The sequence below is a fragment of the Ambystoma mexicanum genome, chromosome 5q (genome assembly GCF_040938575.1).
Source record: "Ambystoma mexicanum isolate Mex_15411 chromosome 5q, UKY_AmexF1_1, whole genome shotgun sequence".
Lineage (NCBI taxonomy): Eukaryota > Metazoa > Chordata > Amphibia > Caudata > Ambystomatidae > Ambystoma > Ambystoma mexicanum.
In genome coordinates this window covers 846,194,796-846,215,770 of record NC_090933.1, presented here as the reverse complement: position 1 = coordinate 846,215,770, position 20,975 = coordinate 846,194,796, and the positions used below count along the sequence as shown (strand labels likewise).

Sequence of the window (20,975 nt, the reverse complement as noted above, 5' to 3'; positions counted from 1 at the left end):
ATAGTTTTCTAGCTTCTGTCTTGCGGCTTCTACAGGTGGTTTTTCTTACTTGATCTCTTGATATACCCAATGGTGCCGCTGAGGGGTGAAATGGTATCCCTGTGAGCTGGTGTATTGTAGGAGCTGCAATTGGCTCCTTCTGCACGATCCTACTTCATAGGAGCTCACACTTGTTGTGGTTAGTGTCAATTAAGAGAAACCACCTGTAGAAGCCGCAAGACAGAAGCTAGAAAACTATTAGCACATCCGCAAAACCCTGCGGCAAGGAAAACCACAAAGAGAGCTTTTTGGACTAAACCTTATGATTCTGTAGGAAGATCCTTCCTCGTAAGAAAATAACGCCCAACCTATGTGGACAAATTTTTGCCTGCTAATCAAGAAAGCCCGCACACTAAGAAGACCAGTTACTATCATCTGTAAGAGAAGGCCAGAGGATTCCTAACTTGGCCAAAGCCCACTTGTAACCCCTCACATTGACCACTCCTGAAGAAAGTCCCAAGACCCACATAGAGGACTGAAACATGTCGAGAATTTTTTTGTCAGTCTAATTAATTAAACTGTCTGAGTGAATTGAATATTCCAGTGAAGGGATGTTCTAATTCTAATAATGGAATAGAATTAGAATAGAAGAATAGAAAAGATAACGATGAATCATAATCGTAACTCTGATCTAGAAGAACTACACAACAGGGATTTAATTAGAGATCAGTAACATCAGTATCTCTAAGATTTTTTAGAATTGATTGTGATTGATGTTTGTCTTTGTTAATACGATACATATGTATCTTTTTAGAGGGTTTAATCATGAATTTTAGACAATTTTGTAATTTCTATTAAAATTTGTACTTTTTGAACTAATTGATGGCATTCAGATGAATGGATAACTGTTGATAAAGGACCAAGTCCTATCTTTTCGAGTCTTGTGTAGGTAAAAGTACCTGGACATATGTTATTCATGCAGCCAATTATTTCTTTCCCTTTACTGTGCTGCTTAAATGGGGTTAGTTTGGGGTCTTGCGATGTTTCACAATACTCACCAAGAGACCGGCCATAAAACATGGGGCTTGTAGCATGCTGCTTAACCAAAGTGTGTGATCCATGGCAAATAGTTTAATCTCACTGCGCATTGCCTAAAAACATTATGAGTTCTCAAAGCGTGCAATCTTTAATACATTACAATACCACTGTCAAAACAGGTCAAATCCCCTAGTGATTGATGGATGTCTTTGGGCGATGGGTTGCAAGTGTTTTAAAATATAGAGTGGACGTGCCCATTGGCCATGGTTAGAGGCTTGGTAGTGTTCTAAAATGGACAGTGGCACAGCCAAAGACTGTGCCCACCAGCCATGGCCTAAGGCCATGGCTACTGGTCTGATAGTGTTTTAAAGTGGACAGTGGGCATGGCCAAAGGCCAAATGGTCTGGAGTGTTCTAAAATAAACAGTGAGCACTGCCGTAGGCTGTGGCCACTGGCCATTGCGGCAAAAATGTATGGAATAGCAAAACCTTTGAAATTCAAGGAACAACCTTTAGTTGCAGGGAGGTTAAGATGAGCAATACATTGTAACAACACCTTTGAAATTCAAGGTCAAAACTTTAGTTGCAGGGACGTTAAGGTGAGAACTTAATGTAATGAATCCCCCTGTTGTGCAGCCTATGACCACAAAGATGACATCAAAGATGACATCACTGGTGATATCACATCTTGGAATACCAATTCACTTGCACTACTCATACATGTCAACTTTAAATTCATATAATTGTTGTTAGGTTCATGCACATATTCCAACAATTCTTGTTCTGTACCTCTCCAAATGATGAAAACATAATCTATAAAATGGTAACACCTTACTACGTGTCCCAAATAGCATCACATATTTCTGCCCATGCTTGCTGTTGTTCCCACCCACCCATATATAAGTTGGCGTATGTCGGAGCTATGCATGAGCTCATGGCTGTCCCACATTTCAGACGATACAGCTGATCTTTTAACAAGAATATGTTATTTTCGAGACAAAATTATAACAAAGTCAAAATAACTTCATTGTGTTGTTTAAAGCTGATTGATTTAATGTCTAAAATTTTTTGCAACAACTAAGAGAAATAAGGGAAATAGTTCACACATTTGTATATAGTTTTGATTCCAGAATAAAGCACTGATTCTTTGTTTGATTAATTGTAATAGCCCACTTTGGTGGGATACATTCACAGAATATTAAGTCCACTGGGACTGAATTTTAGGTGCATGCTTAATGTCAATTGGTGTTTTAGTTATGTCCTCTTGGGCAACAGCCACTAATATGTGTATATAATAATAATATATTAGTGTAGTAGAAATCATGAATTTGGTGTAACACCAGTTCGACAAAGCGGATTTTTTTTTCAACAATTCTTTTTATTGTTTTTAACAAGAACAAACCAAAAAGCAGTACAAAATGAAAAGAGACATGCAGCTTTTCGAACAGATCTCGGAATGAAGGTGATAATGAAGCTCCATCTCAACAATGATTTTACAAGCCGGTTAGAACAGTGAATAGCTCTAAGCGATGGTTGATTTTAGATAATTATGAAGAAATCATTAATGAAATTTGGGCCAAGCATAAGTATGGATGGCATCTAATAAGGTACTACACCACTACAAAATGGCTGCAATGGCAGTAGAGAATTAAGCTAAGACTATGGAGCAAGGCCATGTGACCGTATCTAAATGTGCACCGTAGCGTGAGCTAATGGAAATAAATAATGGCTTCTTGTGAATACAAACAATGATTGCCTGACGAAGTAACAGTAATAGAGACAGGACACGTGGCAAGATGTAAAGGTTTTGAGCAGACTATTATGTTGCAATAAGTCCATGCTGGTGAATGCCTTTTTAATATATTTAAAAATGGCTAAATAAGAGTATTTTTGCACAGGACCGTGTACTGAGGTACTTGTTTGGGGGATATATATATATATATATATATATAAATATAAATATATATATATATATATATATATATATATATATATATATACTTGTAAACATGCAATTATATTTATATTACTTTTAGTTATTTCTTCTCTAAATTAATTAAACTAAAACAGTAAAACAGATAACCTGCAAAAGGAGAAGATTCTTTAAATACTATACTATCTTTTAGTATAATCAGTTTGTACGTATCTCAAACTGTAGACTATACATCAATTTAAAGAAATTACAGCTGAATTAAATGTGCACCTTATAATTACAAAGGAAAATAATGTACCTTGAACATCTGTATGTGTATTATATGTTGAACAAAATAGTCTTACAATAGTCTTACAATTTCAAATGTGTATTTATATTATCAAAGATTTTATTAGTCAAGTCATATATGATGTTATGTCTGATACCAACAGTGACGTATTCAGTGATGTCATATATGATGTAATTAGTGATGCCACCAGTGATGTAATCTGTGATGTCATCATTTCGGTCAGGGGTTTTGCTGCGTTACATTTTCACCTTAACAACCCTGCAACTAGTTTTTGCTGTGAACTTGAAAGGTTTTGTTACAATGTATTGCTCACCTTAACGTCCCTGCAACTAAAGTTTTTTCTCTGAATATATTCAGTGAAAAAAACCTTGGTTAAGAGATAGTTAAGGTGATCATATTTAACAATACCCCAGAAATACAGCAATCACATTTCGAGCAAGTCCACCTTAACTGTGTGCCCACTGTTTCACAGCGTATGACCATAATGATGAACTCACTGATGATAGCACTGGTGACATCACTAATTACATCTTACATGACATCAGCAACGAGATCAATAATTACATTAAATATAACATTACTGATTAAATAAGTTAGAATATTTTTGTTGACCTCTTTTGATACATATTTTATTTGAGTACACTTACCAATAATAACAACATGACATGGAACAATGCATTGATACAGAAGTATGATATGATTAAAATATATAACGTTATACAAATGGTTTGAATTTCATGTATTAGAAAACAATTGCAATACTTCGTTGCAGGGAAAGTACCTGATTGTGGTAAATCTATTTCAGGTTTTTCAAACATAATATAATACGTATATGTGGTACTAAATAAAATAAGAATTAAATAAAATAATAATAAATAAAGTTACAAACCTGTTTAATAGTGTCATGAAAATAGTCATATTTCAAAATGTCATTAAGCAAACCAGTGACATCAGTGATGACATGCCTGGTGTAATTATTGTTGTCATCAGCGATGTCATTTATGATGTCATTAGTGATGTCATCCGTGATGTCATCTGTGATGTCATCATTGTGGTCATATGCTGCACAGCAGGGTGTGCATAATTAAGGTGGACTGGCTCAAAATGTGATTGCTGATTTTCAGGGGTTTTATTGTATTAAATCTGATCACCTTAAGGTTTTGTTGCTATGTATTTTTTCACGTTAAATCTGATCAGCTTATCTTTCTCCAATGTTTTTTTTCAATGAATTTCAAGGGTTTTGTCATGCTATAGTTTCTTTGGGGCACACTAGCCATGGCCTTCATCCGTGGCCATTGTGCATATAGCTATAACCAAAGAAGTGATGGGTGGAAGGTTTCAAATAAATCTGAACCACTGGCATTGCTCTGGGCAACCTTCCACAACACAGTTTTTTTTAGCTTTTCTACGCTATTGCTAAAGGGGTCCAGCCATATGCAAATCAGTCAGGTACTGCCACCACTTTACATGTTGCACCATTAGGTTTCGTTGGGGCCCACTAGCCATTGCCTTCAGCCATTTCCATTGTCCACGGCCTTCACCATGGCCATTGTACATGTTGCACCAATAGTTTTCATTGGGGCCCTCTAGACATGCCTTTGGATGTTCGGGGACATATCAAACATTAAAGGGGACACATGCCCAATACTTCCCTGCTACATGAAAGACAAGCAGCAGCGGCTGAAACAGCTGCTTCTGAAGTGCAGGGTTGTAACGCATCCCGCTGTGAAATGGACGAACATACTCGCCCTTAGCACCTTTGTCATGCCTGCAAAGAAGCGTCCAGGTGCTGAGTGAAACTCCAAAGTATGTATTGCGCAGCATGTTAGTGGAAGGTAGGGGTCGTTTTGGACATGTATTGCCTTGGGAATTTCAATCGGAGGGGGAAGAAGGTAGCGTTGGGCAATGGCTCATGATTCTCCAAGCAAGTACCACTAACACCCCTCAAATAGATTTCAAATTCATCAGTAGGCAATAGGTGAGCTGATTTTGGAATGATGATCTTAATGATTTTTCTGTCAGCTATGACAGCATCAGCCAAAGGAATCGATTGTTTGTAGTTGGGCCCGGTCCCTCAATTAGACGGGGAATCGCACAGTCCCAGTGGAAGTACGCATAGCAGCAAATCAAAGGGTTCACATCATTGCTCGCGCTTCTGGTGCAGCAGCGAGAGTCCCCATTCTCCCGGGAGACCTCTGTTTATTTCAATGTCATATATGTTTTAGAGTTAGGATTGTTCCTGAGTCTGATCACATTTCTTTCTTAATCTCCATGCTGAATCTGTTGGTAGTCTTCATGACCATCAGTCTGGCTTCAGAGCTGCCAGAAGCACGGAAACTGCTCTCCTGAACATCCGTGAGGACCTGCTCTCGAATCTTGACTCTAACACTCCATGTGTTCTCATTTTGCTTAATCTCTCTTCTGCCTTTGACACCGTCAACCATACCATCCTGCTCAACCGTCTCCGTGATACCCTGGGTATCACTGGTCAGGCTCTGGCATGGCTGTCCTCTTTCCTCTCCAATCAACCCTCCCAGGTCCAACTGGGGTCTTTCCTCTCTGACATCTTTTTCCCTACCTGTGGTGTCCCCCAGGGATCTAACCTCTCTCCTTGGCTGTTTAACCAGTATCTGGCACTCCTTGCCCACCGCATCGCCGCTCTCTGCCCCAACTTTCAGTGCTATGCGGGTGATACCCAGCTCCTTTTCAGGCTACCCTCGGCCTCCTCTTCTCCTTCCCTCATCGCTGACTGTCTTTCTGTTATCCAGGAATGGTGTTCCGCCAACGACCTCTGCCTTAATGCCAGTAAGACTGAGATTCTACTCATCGGCACACCCACTCCCTCCTTCCCTGCAGCTCTCTGGCAAGCCTCTCTGGGCCCTCTTCCTGCTCCTACCTGCAAGGCAAAAAACCTTGGGGTCATCTTCGACTCTCCTTCTCTCCTCACATATCCGACGTCTCTAAGAAGTCACACTACCAGCTTCACCTCTTCCGAGGTATCCTTCCTTTCCTCTCCTTCCCCCAGAAGCTCACTGTCTCTAGAGCCCTGGTTCTCTCGAAGCTGGACTACTGTAACAGCCTCTATCTAAATCTGCCTGCCTCTACTCTCCGCCCTTTGCAACTCATCCAGAACAGAACTGCAAGACTTGTCCTTGGCCTCAAGCCCAGGGACCGTATCTCTCCAGGACTGAAATCACTACACTGGCTCCCAGTGACTGCGAGGATCAAGCTCAAAACCTTCTGCATTGTCCACAAGGCCTTCTGGGGCCTTGGGCCAAAATACCTTCAACTCTCTCTTCCTAAATATCTTCCTTCTCGAGCTCTTCGCTCATCCGCCTCCAACTCCCTCAGGGTCAGCCGCTTCTCCAAACAACTAGTTGGGGGCAGATCTCTCTCCGCTGCAGGGGCCTCCCTCTGGAACAGCCTTCCTGCCTCCCTGAAACTTGAGGAGAACCATCGCCGGTTCCAGAAGCACCTCAAAACCTTCCTCTTTGCCTCCGCTTTCTCTCCCCCTCTCCCCTGCTAAACTTCTGAAACTGCACTGAATCTGCAACTGGGCCACTCACCGTTCCCGGTCCTTGGCACAGCCACTCTCCCCTACACTGCCTCCCTGGCTACCCCCTGCACTGCGGGACTGTGTCTGTATCCCTACAGCCCCCCTTCCAAGCACTTGTCTGCACTTATCTCGCACTTGCCACTAGCTGGCCTTTGTTATTTATCCGTATTAGCCATGTACTGCACTCTCCCCTTTCCACTTCCCCCTTGCACTTTCCCTTCCCCTTTACCCTTGCACTTGCGTGATCTGAATGACACCTGGCCTAGTAGGATCGTTGTCTGTCTCCCCTTGTTTCCCCCCCGCCTCATTGCGCCTTCAAACACTTGTGTATAGGCGCGTTACAAATGCCATATCATACATATCATTCATCATAAGCCTCAGTTTGCGAGATACGCAAGGAGCGACTGACTGCAACCCACATAACACAAACAATTTTTTATTTTTTTTTATTTTTACTTTTGGCTACTGCCTGTCGTTTTAGCCCCACTTTCCCCCCCTCTGCCCTCCCCCTTCCCGGAAAGGCTTCAGAAAAAATGAACAAATTCTCGAAGAATTTACGTGTGAGAGAGGGTGCACATATTTTAAATAGGCTGTGGAGCACTTGTTTTTTGAGGATCAGAGTACATAGTTGACATAAAGGGAGTATTCTCACTGCAGTTCCAAGATGCACTGCTTCATCAAAATGTGATGCACCTCGAAATTACCTGGCAGAGTGATTTCAGAAGAGGTACCCGACTAGAGCCACCATCACCACCAGGGGCTGGACCCACTGGATAAGGAAAACTGGCCAGAAGAGGGTCAGCTTCACCTGCTGGCGGATGCTCAAGGCCACCTTACCGAGAGCAGGAGGCTACATCTAGCACTAGATCTCCAAGGCTACCCTGAAGCTCAGGGCCTACTCCGACATGCATGTGTCGTTACCACCACCAGGTCACTGGAAAGGGTCAGTGTCTTCTGCCTCCTCTCTGGCACTTACTTAGGGGCCAATGCCACGATCAAGGAATTAGGGTAGCCACTGCACAAGTAATTCACAGCTCCTAGCCATGTGAGGAGCACGGAACTCCAGGCTTATCCAAGACTTCATCAGCCAGCCTAACCTGTTGCTCTGCATTCACTCAGGCATGCCTGTGTCATAGCCATCACCTGGACCTTTGCCACATGTAGAATAAAAACTGCCAGGAAGAGCCTCAGTTTCACCTGCCACATTTCCCACGGACACTCAGGGTCCACCCTTAAGAAAGGAAAGGAGGTATTCTTCTTGTCCACCACACCCTCTTGGATTTACTTCCCCGTGGATCAGTGCACTCTTCAGCATTCTTGTGCCATCACCAGCAACCAAAGGCTATCCCTCCCCCACTATTTGTACAGGAGATTAGTTGTGTAGAACAGGTGTTGCAGCAAAGGACGATAGCTAAGGACAATGCACACTATGTGCAGTGCATTCAAAGGCCCGAAACAGAAGTGCCTTTCACATGAACAGCAGGATTTTAAACACTGAACCAAAAACGGCTTGGCCTGTGTGGGTTTTGTTCAAGTAAAATTGAAGAGCCTTGTGGAAACTGGGCCTACCGGTCACTACCAAAGGAAAAGCAGCATTCAAATTCACAAAAAAAAGTAGGAATCAAAGATCCCTTTCACATGGAAAACAGGATTTTTAATCAGTGACACAAAAATTACTTGCATATGTGTGTGCAAGTAAAAGCAGTTTAAATATCAAACTGCATCACTGCTAACAGAAACATTTCAGGGAAAAGACATGATATGTGAGTGACAAAAAGCAATGTAAATTATGTTTCCCATACAAAATACCAGTGACATTTGAAAAGCCAGTTCGTTTTCATGGGAACATGTCAGCCCAAGGCAAACCCTTTTTCTGGCTATGGGCAAACTTCAGAAGGAAATTTCCCACTGCCAGTCTGGATGTTACATCTCCCATCTAATTACCAACTGCAATAAAGTGCCCTGCTAAAGGTGTTGAAAACAAGTGTTCCTCAGACTGGCTGGCTCTGAAGGCAGTGATTGCTGGACAAATTCCCCTTGGCTGGAGCATGACCATTATGTGTGAAAATGGGGGGCAACAACTTCAAAGAGCAAGCTTCCAACACAAAGAGACTGATAAAAAACAAACTCTGGGTACAGGCTGACCCAGTGGAAACAAATGCCCTGAAGGCAGGATAATGGCCATGTGTCCATCATGAAGATTCACAATTCATTTAAAAGGACTATTATCATTTAGGCTTTTTTTCTCAGCAACCATAAGTCATATTGATTTCATTTATATACATTTTTTAATGTCATTTTCAGGCGATTGGAGTGATATACAATGCCTCCACCTGCAACTCAGGGAACTGTAATAGCCAGTTAAACTAGGTTTCTGGCTGATCTGAAAATTTCCAAAGTTGGTAAACGGGTGGAGAATAAAATTAAGGATATGGGTAATAACTTACATATTCATAGCTGTTATGTTTTTTATGGAAATGGCAGAAAAGTTCCACACACTTGTGTCACTGGGTACAGACCTGCTGGTCAGCTTACCTAATTCCCTTGATTAGCTGAATCATAAAATAAGTATATTATGGCAGTTGCTAGTCAAATTATGAAGTTGTGACACATAACTGTTTTTTGCCAAAAATGTGAAATGAGAACAAAGGACAATTATAAATGGGAATTGCCATATGTTTGTCCAGACCCCTAAACCAATCCTGAATGAGTGGCTTGGTTTGGGAGGATAGAGAAGGGTAACTGTACAATCCTAGTTATGGGAATTAATGTAGAGTACTTCCCCAAGATTGTAAAATTGGTGGTGTCATCGCTGCTATATAAGGGGGACTGCACTAGGAGGAGGGGACACACAGACAGTGCTGATAAAATTTACCATCAGGAGGGTTGCTGAAAGTTACCATCTCACAGCTGTAAGGAAACACCAAAGGAGATTGCTGAGAGTGCATCTGGGTGGAGTTGTCTCTTTCTAGGAAGGCCTCAAAGCTAACTGGGTCCTATGGTAGAGAGCGGGAGGCCATCTTTGAGAGTGGAGTGACCAGATCCCTTCCCTATCTTTCTGGAGTGTCCTGAGATGCAGCTGGCTTTCCCGAACTTTAAACTTAGGCTTTCTACGTAAGTAGAACTGAGCCCTGGGAAACCAAAAGGTGTGGGAGTCTGCTTGCCTTAAATCCTTTCCTTTTATATTGGGCGGGGGCAAAACTGTGTAGATCCTTAGCCTATTTAACTACACATATTCATTTAATTAATTCCCCATTTGGCAGAAAATTATGGGTGAATTTTGTTAAAATTCGAAAGTAACAAAGCTCACTTCACAGTGTGCGCTGAAAACTACAGCCTATCATTTAATTGGTCAATCCTTTTTGTCCTGCTGTTCCTGACTTCTATAAGGAAGAGGGGTGTCTTTGTTCTTAAATCAGTCCAACCTTTTTATCCAGTTTCCCCAAAACAGGCCTTTCAGTTGAGGGGGGTCTGAAATCCAAAATTCCCCAAATCATTCCAGTTTTTTGGTTGGACTTCCCCAACACAGACCAAAGTAGGGGGCGGAGATCTGAAAAACAAATCGCTAAATCACCCTGTGTTTATTTCAAACAAAAAGTGTGGATCAAATGACAATTGCCATAGGTATTTGTACCAGTCTTAAAATCCTACTGTTGCCCTTTTAAGCCTGCAGGAAAATCAAAATCTCACAACCCTACATGATTATTGTTTTGGTTATTGATCAGTTTCATTATTTCTCGAAGTGAAATTTGTAGAAAGTGAAGAATTGTGATTGTGTCCTTTTTAAGTCACTTATGTGATTTATTTATGCTGAGAGAAGTTGATTTTGTTGTGCCACGGATAAAGTGGTGTTTGACATTTTCGTGCACATTTCTATTACTTTTCATTTAAATAAATACCAATATATTTCCTGTACACCGGCCTGGTTCCTGGCTCAATGTTAGCTCATGGGGAGGGATCCAAGGGGCATGATATGCGTCTGAAGTAGAGCTAAAGAAAATAATCCATTAAACAGTTTGTTGTGTAACACCTTGAGGGGGGAGGAAAGGAACTCCCTGTGTTGAGGGTGGCTTCTCAATAAAGTGTTACAACTAGCCACTGTTTGTCACCATATGCCGCCATAACATTAAAGTGCTGTGATTCGCTAGACCCATGCATTCATCCTTTTGAACTCCAGTGCATTGGGAATAATGCGTGTTTGTTTCCATTTGTGCTGAATTCCAAAGGAAGCTACATATGGCATTAACCACATTTCCCCCACCACACAATCCCAATATTGATATCCTAGGGACCAACCACCCTCAACAAACTAGGCCGCTGCCATTTGATCCTCCTTCTGTTGAGCCAATCATTGGGTCATCTAAGTTCCCTAAATGTAGTATGCTAACTGTGTTCCACGCTTACGCACTTTCTACAAGTATATATAACTTCCTAGCTCGTGAGTCCCAGGGTATCGTGCGGCTGACTAAATAACGACTGCCTACTGCTTCCAATTGAACCATTAGGCACCTGGTGCCACCAGGATACACAGTTTTGCCTGGACATTAGACTGCAACACCTAACAAAAGGTGTGAGCACCTGTGCATACAAAGGCACAACTTACTAAATGGCTCAAGTACCTTCTTATATGCGGAAAATATTAGACATGTGATGGCAATAGCAAGCAATTGTGTGAGTACCCAGACATACGATGGCAATACCTTACAAGTGATATGCATGACTGAACATAACATTTCAATAACCGGCAATGATGGAACTATCTGGAGCTGTAGTTCCAAGAGTAAGTAGCTGAATGGTGAGTAGCTGTGAATATGATGGCATTGCCTGGCTACACCACCTAATACAAAAGCCAAAACAGTTCTCTGTGCCAGTGTTTCTATTATTAAGTTCCCCTCTGTAATTAAGATTAAATATAAAAGTATGCGGTTGTTTGGAAATGTTCCAAGTAACATTATTGCATGAAATCAGTGTGCAGGAATGCGATAGCTCAGAACGTTTGCTATTTGATTGGAGACCACTGCAGGGCTAACGTAGTACAAGGCCTGTGCATCTTAAGCGTGTGTGCATTTGACATTTATATAAAGATTGATGTTTGCATGACAAGAACCTAAATTCCCGAATGCATTATGCTGTTTGGATATAGTTTGCACCAAGGGATATGTAAACTAGTTACCAGGTGCTAGAGTTTTTAGTAAAAGCGTTGGGTTCAAATGTCCATTTAAAAACAGTCACATTATGCGTTTAAATTTGTGAAAATTAATTTTAACTGTCTCACATTTTCAGTGTAAAGACTGGAATACCTATATAACGTTCTTACTACACGTACATATTCAGTTAGTATTTGCATTGTACACTGGTGTGCTGGACGAGCAACGAGTGGCAATGCTTCTGGCGTTCACAATAAGGTGATACGAATCTTCTTATACACAGTTAAAGACTAGAAGCCTTTATTGACAACATCTTTAACTTTGACCCAGTATAAAACTGCTTCACTCCTATTTTAGTCCTTTATCAGATAACACATGAGAGTGTAGAGTTACATTATTTCAAATTTGGTTCGGCCTGTGGTTATGCTTATTTACTTATGTAGAGCACCCCTAAACAGATGTGCCCCTCATTTATTTATGTATTTATTTATATTTATTTAGCGCGCAAGTAGCCCATTGGCATTGAGGCGCTGTTACTTGCAAGAGCTTAGTTACAGGAATAGAGGCATTCAGTGGTACATTATGAATTCCACAAGGCATAGAGCTGATATTTTGATCGGTACAGTTAGTCATTACAATACAATTTATGCATTAGGAACATATGATTTGTATTCAACTGGAGCGAGGCATCTTATGTGAATAAGATGGTTTTCATGGTTTCGCGGAAGGCGCTGAGGTAGGCCTCACCTCGGATTGTGAGAGGTAGGGCATTCCAGTGAGTGGGTGCGAGATGTGGGAAGCTGGATCCGCCTGCTCTGGCTTTTTTAACTAATGGCACAGAGAGCATGGTAGTATATGGTGATCTGGTTGGCCTCGTAGAGGAGACGGGGTGGATCCTTTGGGAGAGGTAGTCGGGGGCAGTAAGGTGAATGCACTTGTGGGTCAGTGTCAGAGTCTTGAAGATGATCCTTTCTTTTATTGGGAGCCAGTGGGCTAGTTTTCTGGCCTCCGAAATGTGTTCTCTTTTGGCAATGCCTTGGGCTGCCCGGAGAGCACTATTCTGTATGATTTGAAACCTCTCTAGGTTTTTGTTGGAGGTGCCTAGAAAGAGTACATTACAATAGTCAAGCCTAGATCCAGTGATGGCTCTGGCTATGTTTGTGCAGTTCTCTTTGGAGAGAAAGGGCCTGACTGCGTTGATTAGTTTGGCATGATATGCAGCTGTAGAGGCTAGAGCGTTGACTTGTTTATCCATGGATAGGTTGGAATCCAAGTAGACTCCAAGGGTTTTGACTGATACTGAGACAGGTATTTTGATGGAGTCTATGGTGAATTGACTGAATTGGGAGTCTAGATTTTTCAGCGTGTCGAGTGAGCCTACCAGGAGGAGTTCAGTCTTGTCGGAGTTGAGGCATAGTCCATTGTCTGCCATCCAGGCTTGGATGGTGTTGTAGAGGTTGTTGAGGGTCATGGAGTCAGTGTCATAGTTGCCAGTGAGGGTGAGGAGGATCTGGGTGTGGTCGGCGTAGTTTGTGTATGAAATGCCCATGGCGTCGAGGATGAGAAAGAGGGGTCGTGTGAAGATGTTGTAGAGGGTGGGTTAGAGGCAGGAGCCTTGGGGCACACCGCAGAGTATGATAGTTGGTGAGGCGGATGCTAGGTCCGAGAATACTTGCATGGTTCTGTCTTGTAGGAAGGAGGTGATCCATGCTGTGGCTTCAGGGGAGAATTTGGCAGTAGAGGAGAAGTGGTGGCATAGGACGTCATGATCCACAAGGTCGAAAGCCGCGGATAGGTCAAGAAGTAAGAGAAGTGCTGGTTTGCCTATGTCTCTGGCATCGTCCATTTGGTTTTTCAGGTCAAGTAGGGCGGTTTCAGTCCTGTGTCTGGGGCGGAAGACAGATTGGCAGAGTCCTAGGAGTTTGTTCTCGTCAATGAAGTATTGAACCTGCAGATAGGCTGCTTTGTCCAGTATTTTGAGGAGGAATGGGACAGTGGTGATGGGTCTATAGTTGTTGGGGGGTGGGGTCGAGAGTTGGTTTTTTTAAGAGCAGGCGGACCCAGGCTTCCTTGAGGGAGGCGGGGACTTTCCCTGTAGCAAAGGAGGCATTTACAAAGGCTGTAAGGAAGGGAGCTAACGCTTCAGAGCAGTCTTTGATAATGGAGGCTGGGCATGCATCACCTTTGCAATAGGAGGGTTTGATGTTCCTCATTATGTTGGTGATGTCTTTTTCTAAAATGGGTTTGAATGAAAAAGGTTGGGGGGGTCCGGGGCTGGTGGTGGGACAGGAGTGTGTATGTTGGGTAGGGCTTGCTTAGTGGCTAGTATTTTGTTTTAGAGCAGGCTCAATTTATTTTTCATGGCTGTTTGTATATCATCACACCAGGCCTTGTCTTTGGTGAATTTCTGGGGGGTGGGGGTGGGTGTCTCTAGCTCCCTAAAAATGGCAAAGATTTCTTTAGTGCTGGATTGGGCTTCAGAGATTCTGGATTCAAAGGATTTGGCCTTAGCATTGGTTGATTGCTTTTTTATATCTAGTGGAGCAGGATTTAAAGGTCATCTTGTCTTTGTCAGAGTGAGACATTTGCCACTGAGTGAGAGCAGCCTTCTTTACGATGCGGAGTGCGAGGAAGTCCGGGGTGAACCAGGAGTTGGAATGGTTGGTGGGTTTGGATTTACAGGGTTTAAGGGGGCAATGGAGTTAATAGCTGCTTTGATGGCAACTTCGTAGGCTGTGGCGAGTGTTTCTGGGTCTGTGGAGAAAGGGGGTCTGAAGGCTGGGCCTTGGAGGAAGGGCAGTAGCCTTTCCTTAGTGAGCTGGCGAGGCAGGGTGGCAGTGGTTGGGGCGAGGGGGTGGTGGAGCAGGTGGTGAGGTGATGATGTGGTGGTCTGACCATGGGGTGGGAGAGTTTCCAGTGATGATGAGTGGACAGTTATGTTGCCGATCCAGTCAAGAGATCTGCCCTGGGTGTGGGTTGGGCTAAAGATGGTGTTATTGTAGCACAGATCCTTGAGGGCTGAGTCAAGGGATTTGGCTGCTGGGTCCTTACTGTCCAGGAGACATAGGTTAACATCCCCAAGGAGAATGGCTTTTGATTGTTTTTTGAGGTTGTCAGAGAGGAGGTGGATGAGAGAGGCTTGGAAGTCACCTGTTGGGCCTGGGGGGCGGTAGACAATGTGGACAGCAATGGTACATTGGGGAGATAGGTTAATTTTGACTTGAAGGTAGTCACTGTTGTTGTGCAAGGATTTCTCTACCTTCCTGATAGAGAAGCAGTCTTTGGCAATAATTGCTACACCTCCACCTTTGGATAGACGGTCTTGTCTAGTGATGGAATATCCAGGTGGTAGTGCGAGGGCGAGCGCCGGGCCGGAGGCCTCGTGTAGCCACGTTTCTGAGATCATGAGCAGATCGAGGTCATGGGTGGTTAGGAGGTCATGGATGTCTAAAGCGTGGGCATTGATGGACCTAGCGTTAATCATGGCGCATTTAAGATGGGGTTCGGTAGTGGCTCGGGGGGGGTTGTGGGTAGCGTAGGTGGGGTGGGGTGCATGGTTGTGCTACAGTAGTTGGAGGAGTCGCAAACCACAGATTTTACGCAGGAGGGCTCATTTTCGATGGTGGTGGACACAAGTGGTAACACATTTGGCACAGTAGCATTCAAAATGGGGGCAGAAGAATTGCAAACCACAGATTTTACACTGGGGGCTTATTTTCGATGGTGGTGGACACAAGTGGTAACACATTTGGCACAGTAGCATTCAAAATGGGGGCAGAAGAATTGCAAACCACAGATTTTACACTGGGTGCTCACTTTCAGCGGTGGTGGACACAAGTGCTAACACATTTGGCACAGTAGCATTCAAAATGGGGGCAGAAGAATTGCAAACCACAGATTTTACACCGGGTGTTCACTTTCGTGGACACAAGTGGTAACACATTTGGCACAGTAGCATTCAAAATGGGGGCAGAAGAATTGCGAACCACTAATTTTACACTGGGTGCTCACTTTCAGTGGTGGTGGATACAAGTGGTAACACATTTTGTTTGGGGGTGGCACAAATGTGGGTTTGGTAGAGTACTTTATTATCCGCTATATTGTCCGTGTTTGTGGTAGCTGTAGGCTTTGGGTTTGGGCGGAAGAGTCTAGCCGTGATCACAAGTGGCGAGGGCGGCAAGGTGCGTGAGCATAGCCGGGCATTGCGGGTGCTCGTGGGGAGGGGATGGGAGTCGAAAGTGGCCTGCAGCATGCGGGTGCGTAATCTGAAGCATCTAGTATGAAGGCATGGGTATGAACGAAGTATGTTTTAGTTCTGCTTCTTACCTGCGAGATGCGACAAGGATTTGGGGAAGGTGGCAGACGAGCAGCAAAGAGCGGAAAGAGCATGGGAGGCCTTTCCTCACGGCCTTCCCTGCTCTGCTTCGCCTCTCGGCCCTCTCCCCCTCCATTTAAAGCAGGAGGGGAGGGGTAGCCAGAGAGAGGCCAAATGGGCGCTTGGGCCCTTGGTTCTAGAATTCACCTGTGGAATGGCGACGGCTGATGTAAATCGCCTCCTGACTTGGGAAGCGCTGACACTGCAGCTGTGAGCAAGATGCTGACGCAGCCGTGGCCAATAGACAGGGTACTGGTAACATGGCATATTACTGCATCTGCTGCTGATGCCGCAGTGGTAAGGTGACATAGTACTGCATATGTTACTGAAGCAGCAGTGGTAACGTGGCATATTACTGCATACGCTGGTGATGCAGCAGTGGTAACATGGCATAGTAATGCATATGTTACTGAAGCAGCAGTGGTAACGTGGCATATTACTGCATATGCTGCTGATGCTGCAGTGGTAACGTGGCATAGTACTGCATATGCTGCTGATGCTGCAGTGGTAACGTGGCATATTAATGCATATGCTGCTGATGCTGCAGTGGTAACGTGGCATAGTACTGCATATGTTACTGAAGCAGCAGTGGTAACGTGGCATATTACTGCATATGCTGCTGATGCTGCAGTGGTAACGTGGCATATTAATGCATATGCTGCTGATGCTGCAGTGGTAACGTGGCATAGTACTGCATATGTTACTGAAGCAGCAGTGGTAACGTGGCATATTACTGCATATGCTGCTGATGCTGCAGTGGTAACGTGGCATAGTACTGGATATGCTGCTGATGCTGCAGTGTTAATACTGATATGCTGCTGATGCCACAGTGGTAACTTGGCATAGTACTGGATATGCTCCTGATGCTGCAGTGGTAGATGGCATAATACTAGATATGAAGCTGCATGGCATAGCAGCGGATTTGTTCCTGACATAGCATCAGACACATAGCATAGTGGTGGCTATGTTGCGGATGGTGCTGCAGTTACATTAAAAAGCAGCAGATATATTGCTGATGCAGAAATTACTGCATAGCATAGTTGCAAACATGTTGCTGACAAAGCAGGAGTTGCATATTAGTGAATATGTTGCTGATGCATCAATGGTTACATGGCATAGCAGTAGGCATGTTGCTGAGAGCAGACAACACATAGCATAGTGGTGGCTATGTTGCTGATGAAACTGCCATTACATGGAATAGTAATGGATATGTTGCTGACACAGCACTGGTTATATAGTATAGTGGTGAGTATATTGCTGATGCAGAAGTTGTTGCGTAGTAGTGGATATGCTGCTGATGCAGCAGTGGTTAGATAACATCGTTGTGAATATGTTGCACATGCAGCAGTGGTTGCATAGCATAGTAGTGAATATGTTGCTGATGCAGCAGTGGTTGGATAGCATAGTCGTGAATATGTTGCACATGCAGCAGTGGTTGCATAGCATAGTCGGGAATATATTGTTGATGCAGCAGTGACTAAATTGCATAGTCGTGAATATGTTGCACAAACAGCAGTGGTTGCATAGCATAGCAGTGGATATGTTGCACATGCAGCAGTGGTTGAATAGCATAGTAGTGGATATGTTGCTGATGCAGCAGTGGTTGGATGGCATAGTCATGAATGTGTTGCACACACAGCAGTGGTTGCATAGCATAGTCGTGAATATGTTATTGATGCAGCAGTGACTACATTGGATAGTCGTGAATATGTTGCACAAGCAACAGTGGTTGCATACTATAGCAGTGGGTATGTTGCACTTACAGCAGTGGTTGCATAGCATAGTAGTGGATATGCTGCTGATGCAGCAGTGGTTGGATAGCATAGTAGTGGATATGCTGCTGATGCAGCAGTGGTTATATAGTATAGTGGTGAGTATATTGCTAATGCAGAAGTTGTTGCGTAGTAGTGGATTTGCTGCTGATGCAGCAGTGGTTAGATAACACCGTTATGAATATGTTGCACATGCAGCAGTGGTTGCATAGCATAGTAGTGAATATGTTGCTGATGCAGCAGTGGTTGGATAGCATAGTCGTGAATATGTTGCACATGCAGCAGTAGTTGCATAGCATAGTCGTGAATGTGTTGTTGATGCAGCAGTGACTAAATTGCATAGTCGTGAATATGTTGCACAAACAGCAGTTGTTGCATAGCATAGCAGTGGATATGTTGCACATGCAGCAGTGGTTGAATAGCATAGTAGTGGATATGTTGCTGATGCAGCAGTGGTTCGATGGCATAGTCATGAATGTGTTGCACATGCAGCAGTGGTTGCATAGCATAGTCGTGAATGTGTTGTTGATGCAGCAGTGACTACATTGGATAGTCGTGAATATGTTGCACAAGCAATAGTGGTTGCATACTATAGCAGTGGGTATGTTGCACATGCAGCAGTGGTTGCATAGCATAGTAGTGGATATGCTGCTGATGCAGCAGTGGTTGGATAGCATAGTAATAGATATGTTGCCGATGCAGCCATTATCACCTAGACTAGTAGTGGATATGGTTCTGATGCAGTATTAATTGTATAGCACATTGGTGAATGTAGTGCTGATGTGGCAGAGGTTTGTGGTCTGTTAGTGGATCCACTGCAGATGCAGAGTTGGTTACATATCATAGTAGGAGATATGATGCTGATGCAGCTGTGGCTCCTTAGCATTGTGGATATGGTGGAGATGCAGCAGCACTACAAACCATGGCAGATGATACGCTGGTGATGCAGCAAGTGTCTCAGCCTAGTTTTGTGTATGTTGCAGATGCAGCAGCATTTACATAGCATAGTAATATGGTGCTGATGCGGCAACTGTTTATTAGCATGTTAGTGGATATGTTGCAATTGCAGAAGTGGTCTTTAGCATAGCAACTGCTCAGTGGAGCGTATTAAGGTTTCCAGAGAGGGAAGGCGCTATAAGTGGGTCAGGCATGGCTGGGGCCGTTTCTGGAGGTGGGTGGAGTTGAATGAACATAATAAAGGTTGGAATGTTAACCCACTTGCTCACTGCGCCCTCTGCGAATGTATGGACACGGTTTGCGGTGGTAACCAGAGCTTATTGAGGGCAGTGGCACTAGCTTCTGGTAGAAAGGGTGTCTGCTATTTAGATCCCGCTGCGTTGCGGATATCATCGGTAAGGAAAGGGGGGACAACTCATAGCACCTAGCACTTACATTTTACATGTCATATTCACAAATGGTGCTTATTATTAAAACATGAATGAATGGATGTTTAGGCGGCTGTGCAGGTGGCTGCAGCAGACCTCATATAGACTCACTCGTGCCTGTATTTGTTTGTTTTGATGTCATCCTGGAAGATTTGGCCTGTTTCCAATTAATCGCTGTTGGCCATACAGCCTCCCTTGCAGCCGCTTGCCAATCTCCGATTGCAAACAAGCGCCGGTGATCCCTCGGAATGCGAGAGGAGCAGGAGGCCAGGCTTATCCGATGGACTTGGAAATGAGCCGTGTGTGTGTGAGAGCAGGGCCGCTCCCGCAACGAGCTGAACATCTGCGACCACCCGCACAGCGTACCTTCAGAGTCTCTACTCTCACTAGTCCCCTGCGTCGGGGTTGCGCATGAAGATCTTGAAATGCGGAACACTTTATATCGCGGGGCGTCGCTGAAGGCTGCAGTTTCCGTGCACCTGCGGCCCCCCATTTTCACAGAAATTGTATTAACGCCCCCTGTGCTACTGAGAAATGTACGATTTCTTAAGCACCCATCTCCCCCCCTTTAGAATAATCCGTGTACAGGTCAACGGTGAATGTTCTCGTCTCTTTCAGACTGTGCATGCAGATGTATGGGAATAATCGCGAGAAACAACGAATATGCATTGTGGTAATTCATTCTAGGGGACAGTCTAGTCAAAAGGGTGTTTTTCATTGCTCCTGTGAAATACTTTTTAGTTTCTTTTGCAAATGCAACAGTTATGTAAAAAAAAATACTGCACCAAAAAACAATGTATCAAGCCCGTGCAACAATAACTGACCTCCCCGTAGCAATAAAAGCATGCACCTTGGCTGGCGTGTTGAGCAACACCTGGAGTGTTGCAACTTTTGCCCCGCTCGTGTACTCACTCACATCGAGAAAGATGGACATGCCCTTCGTCATGTGCAGCGCGGAGCTGAGCTCCTCCGAAGAGTTGGTCCTGGAGGAGGAAGACATAAGGCGGTGCGTGAAGCAGAGCAGCTTCCGCGGAGGGTGCACGGGGGCCGGCCGGCGGGCGGGCGGGCGCTGCTCGCGTGCTGCCGAGGCTGCGGGTCTCTTTCTCTCTCTGCTCGTGAGTCCGCGCGCGCTGCTGGCTGAGGAGAGGCTCGCGGCTGCTTGCTACACGGCTGTTGCGCGCGCTTGGCTGAACGCTGCTCCTGCTCTGGGGAGGACTTGCTCTGCGCTCGTCGCTGCTCGCGTTTGCTGGGAGCGCCGCAGCCTGTCAGCTTCGCTGAACCTCTCCCCCGACATGATTATTCCACTGTTCGCTACTTGCTCCCCCACCCCCGCTTCCTCCGGCTCATCCCCAACGTTCACTCCACGCAGCTCGGTCTGGTCGCACAACCCCAGCTTTATCACGGCTGCTCATTGCAGTTGTAAAGTACAATGTAATTGATCAAGTTCGCCTGGCAACAAGGACTGCCTAACGTCTGCTGCCAAAACCAGCAATTAAAATGCA

The 20,975-nt window shown here is 44.3% G+C and overlaps 1 protein-coding gene across 2 annotated transcripts in view; it reads right to left on the bottom strand.

Annotated features, from left to right (window-relative positions):
* NECAB1 (N-terminal EF-hand calcium binding protein 1) overlaps window positions 1-20,721 on the bottom strand; it is a 1,669,886-nt gene extending 1,649,165 nt beyond the window's left edge. Inside the window, exon 1 of one of the 2 annotated variants that reach the window (XM_069621337.1) lies at window positions 20,390-20,721. In XM_069621337.1, the coding sequence (XP_069477438.1) occupies window positions 20,390-20,473 (84 nt within the window). In that variant the 5' untranslated portion in view covers window positions 20,474-20,721. The remainder of the gene's footprint in view (window positions 1-20,389) is intronic. The other variant, XM_069621338.1, reaches the window with a different exon arrangement.
* Window positions 20,722-20,975: the final 254 nt, after the last annotated feature.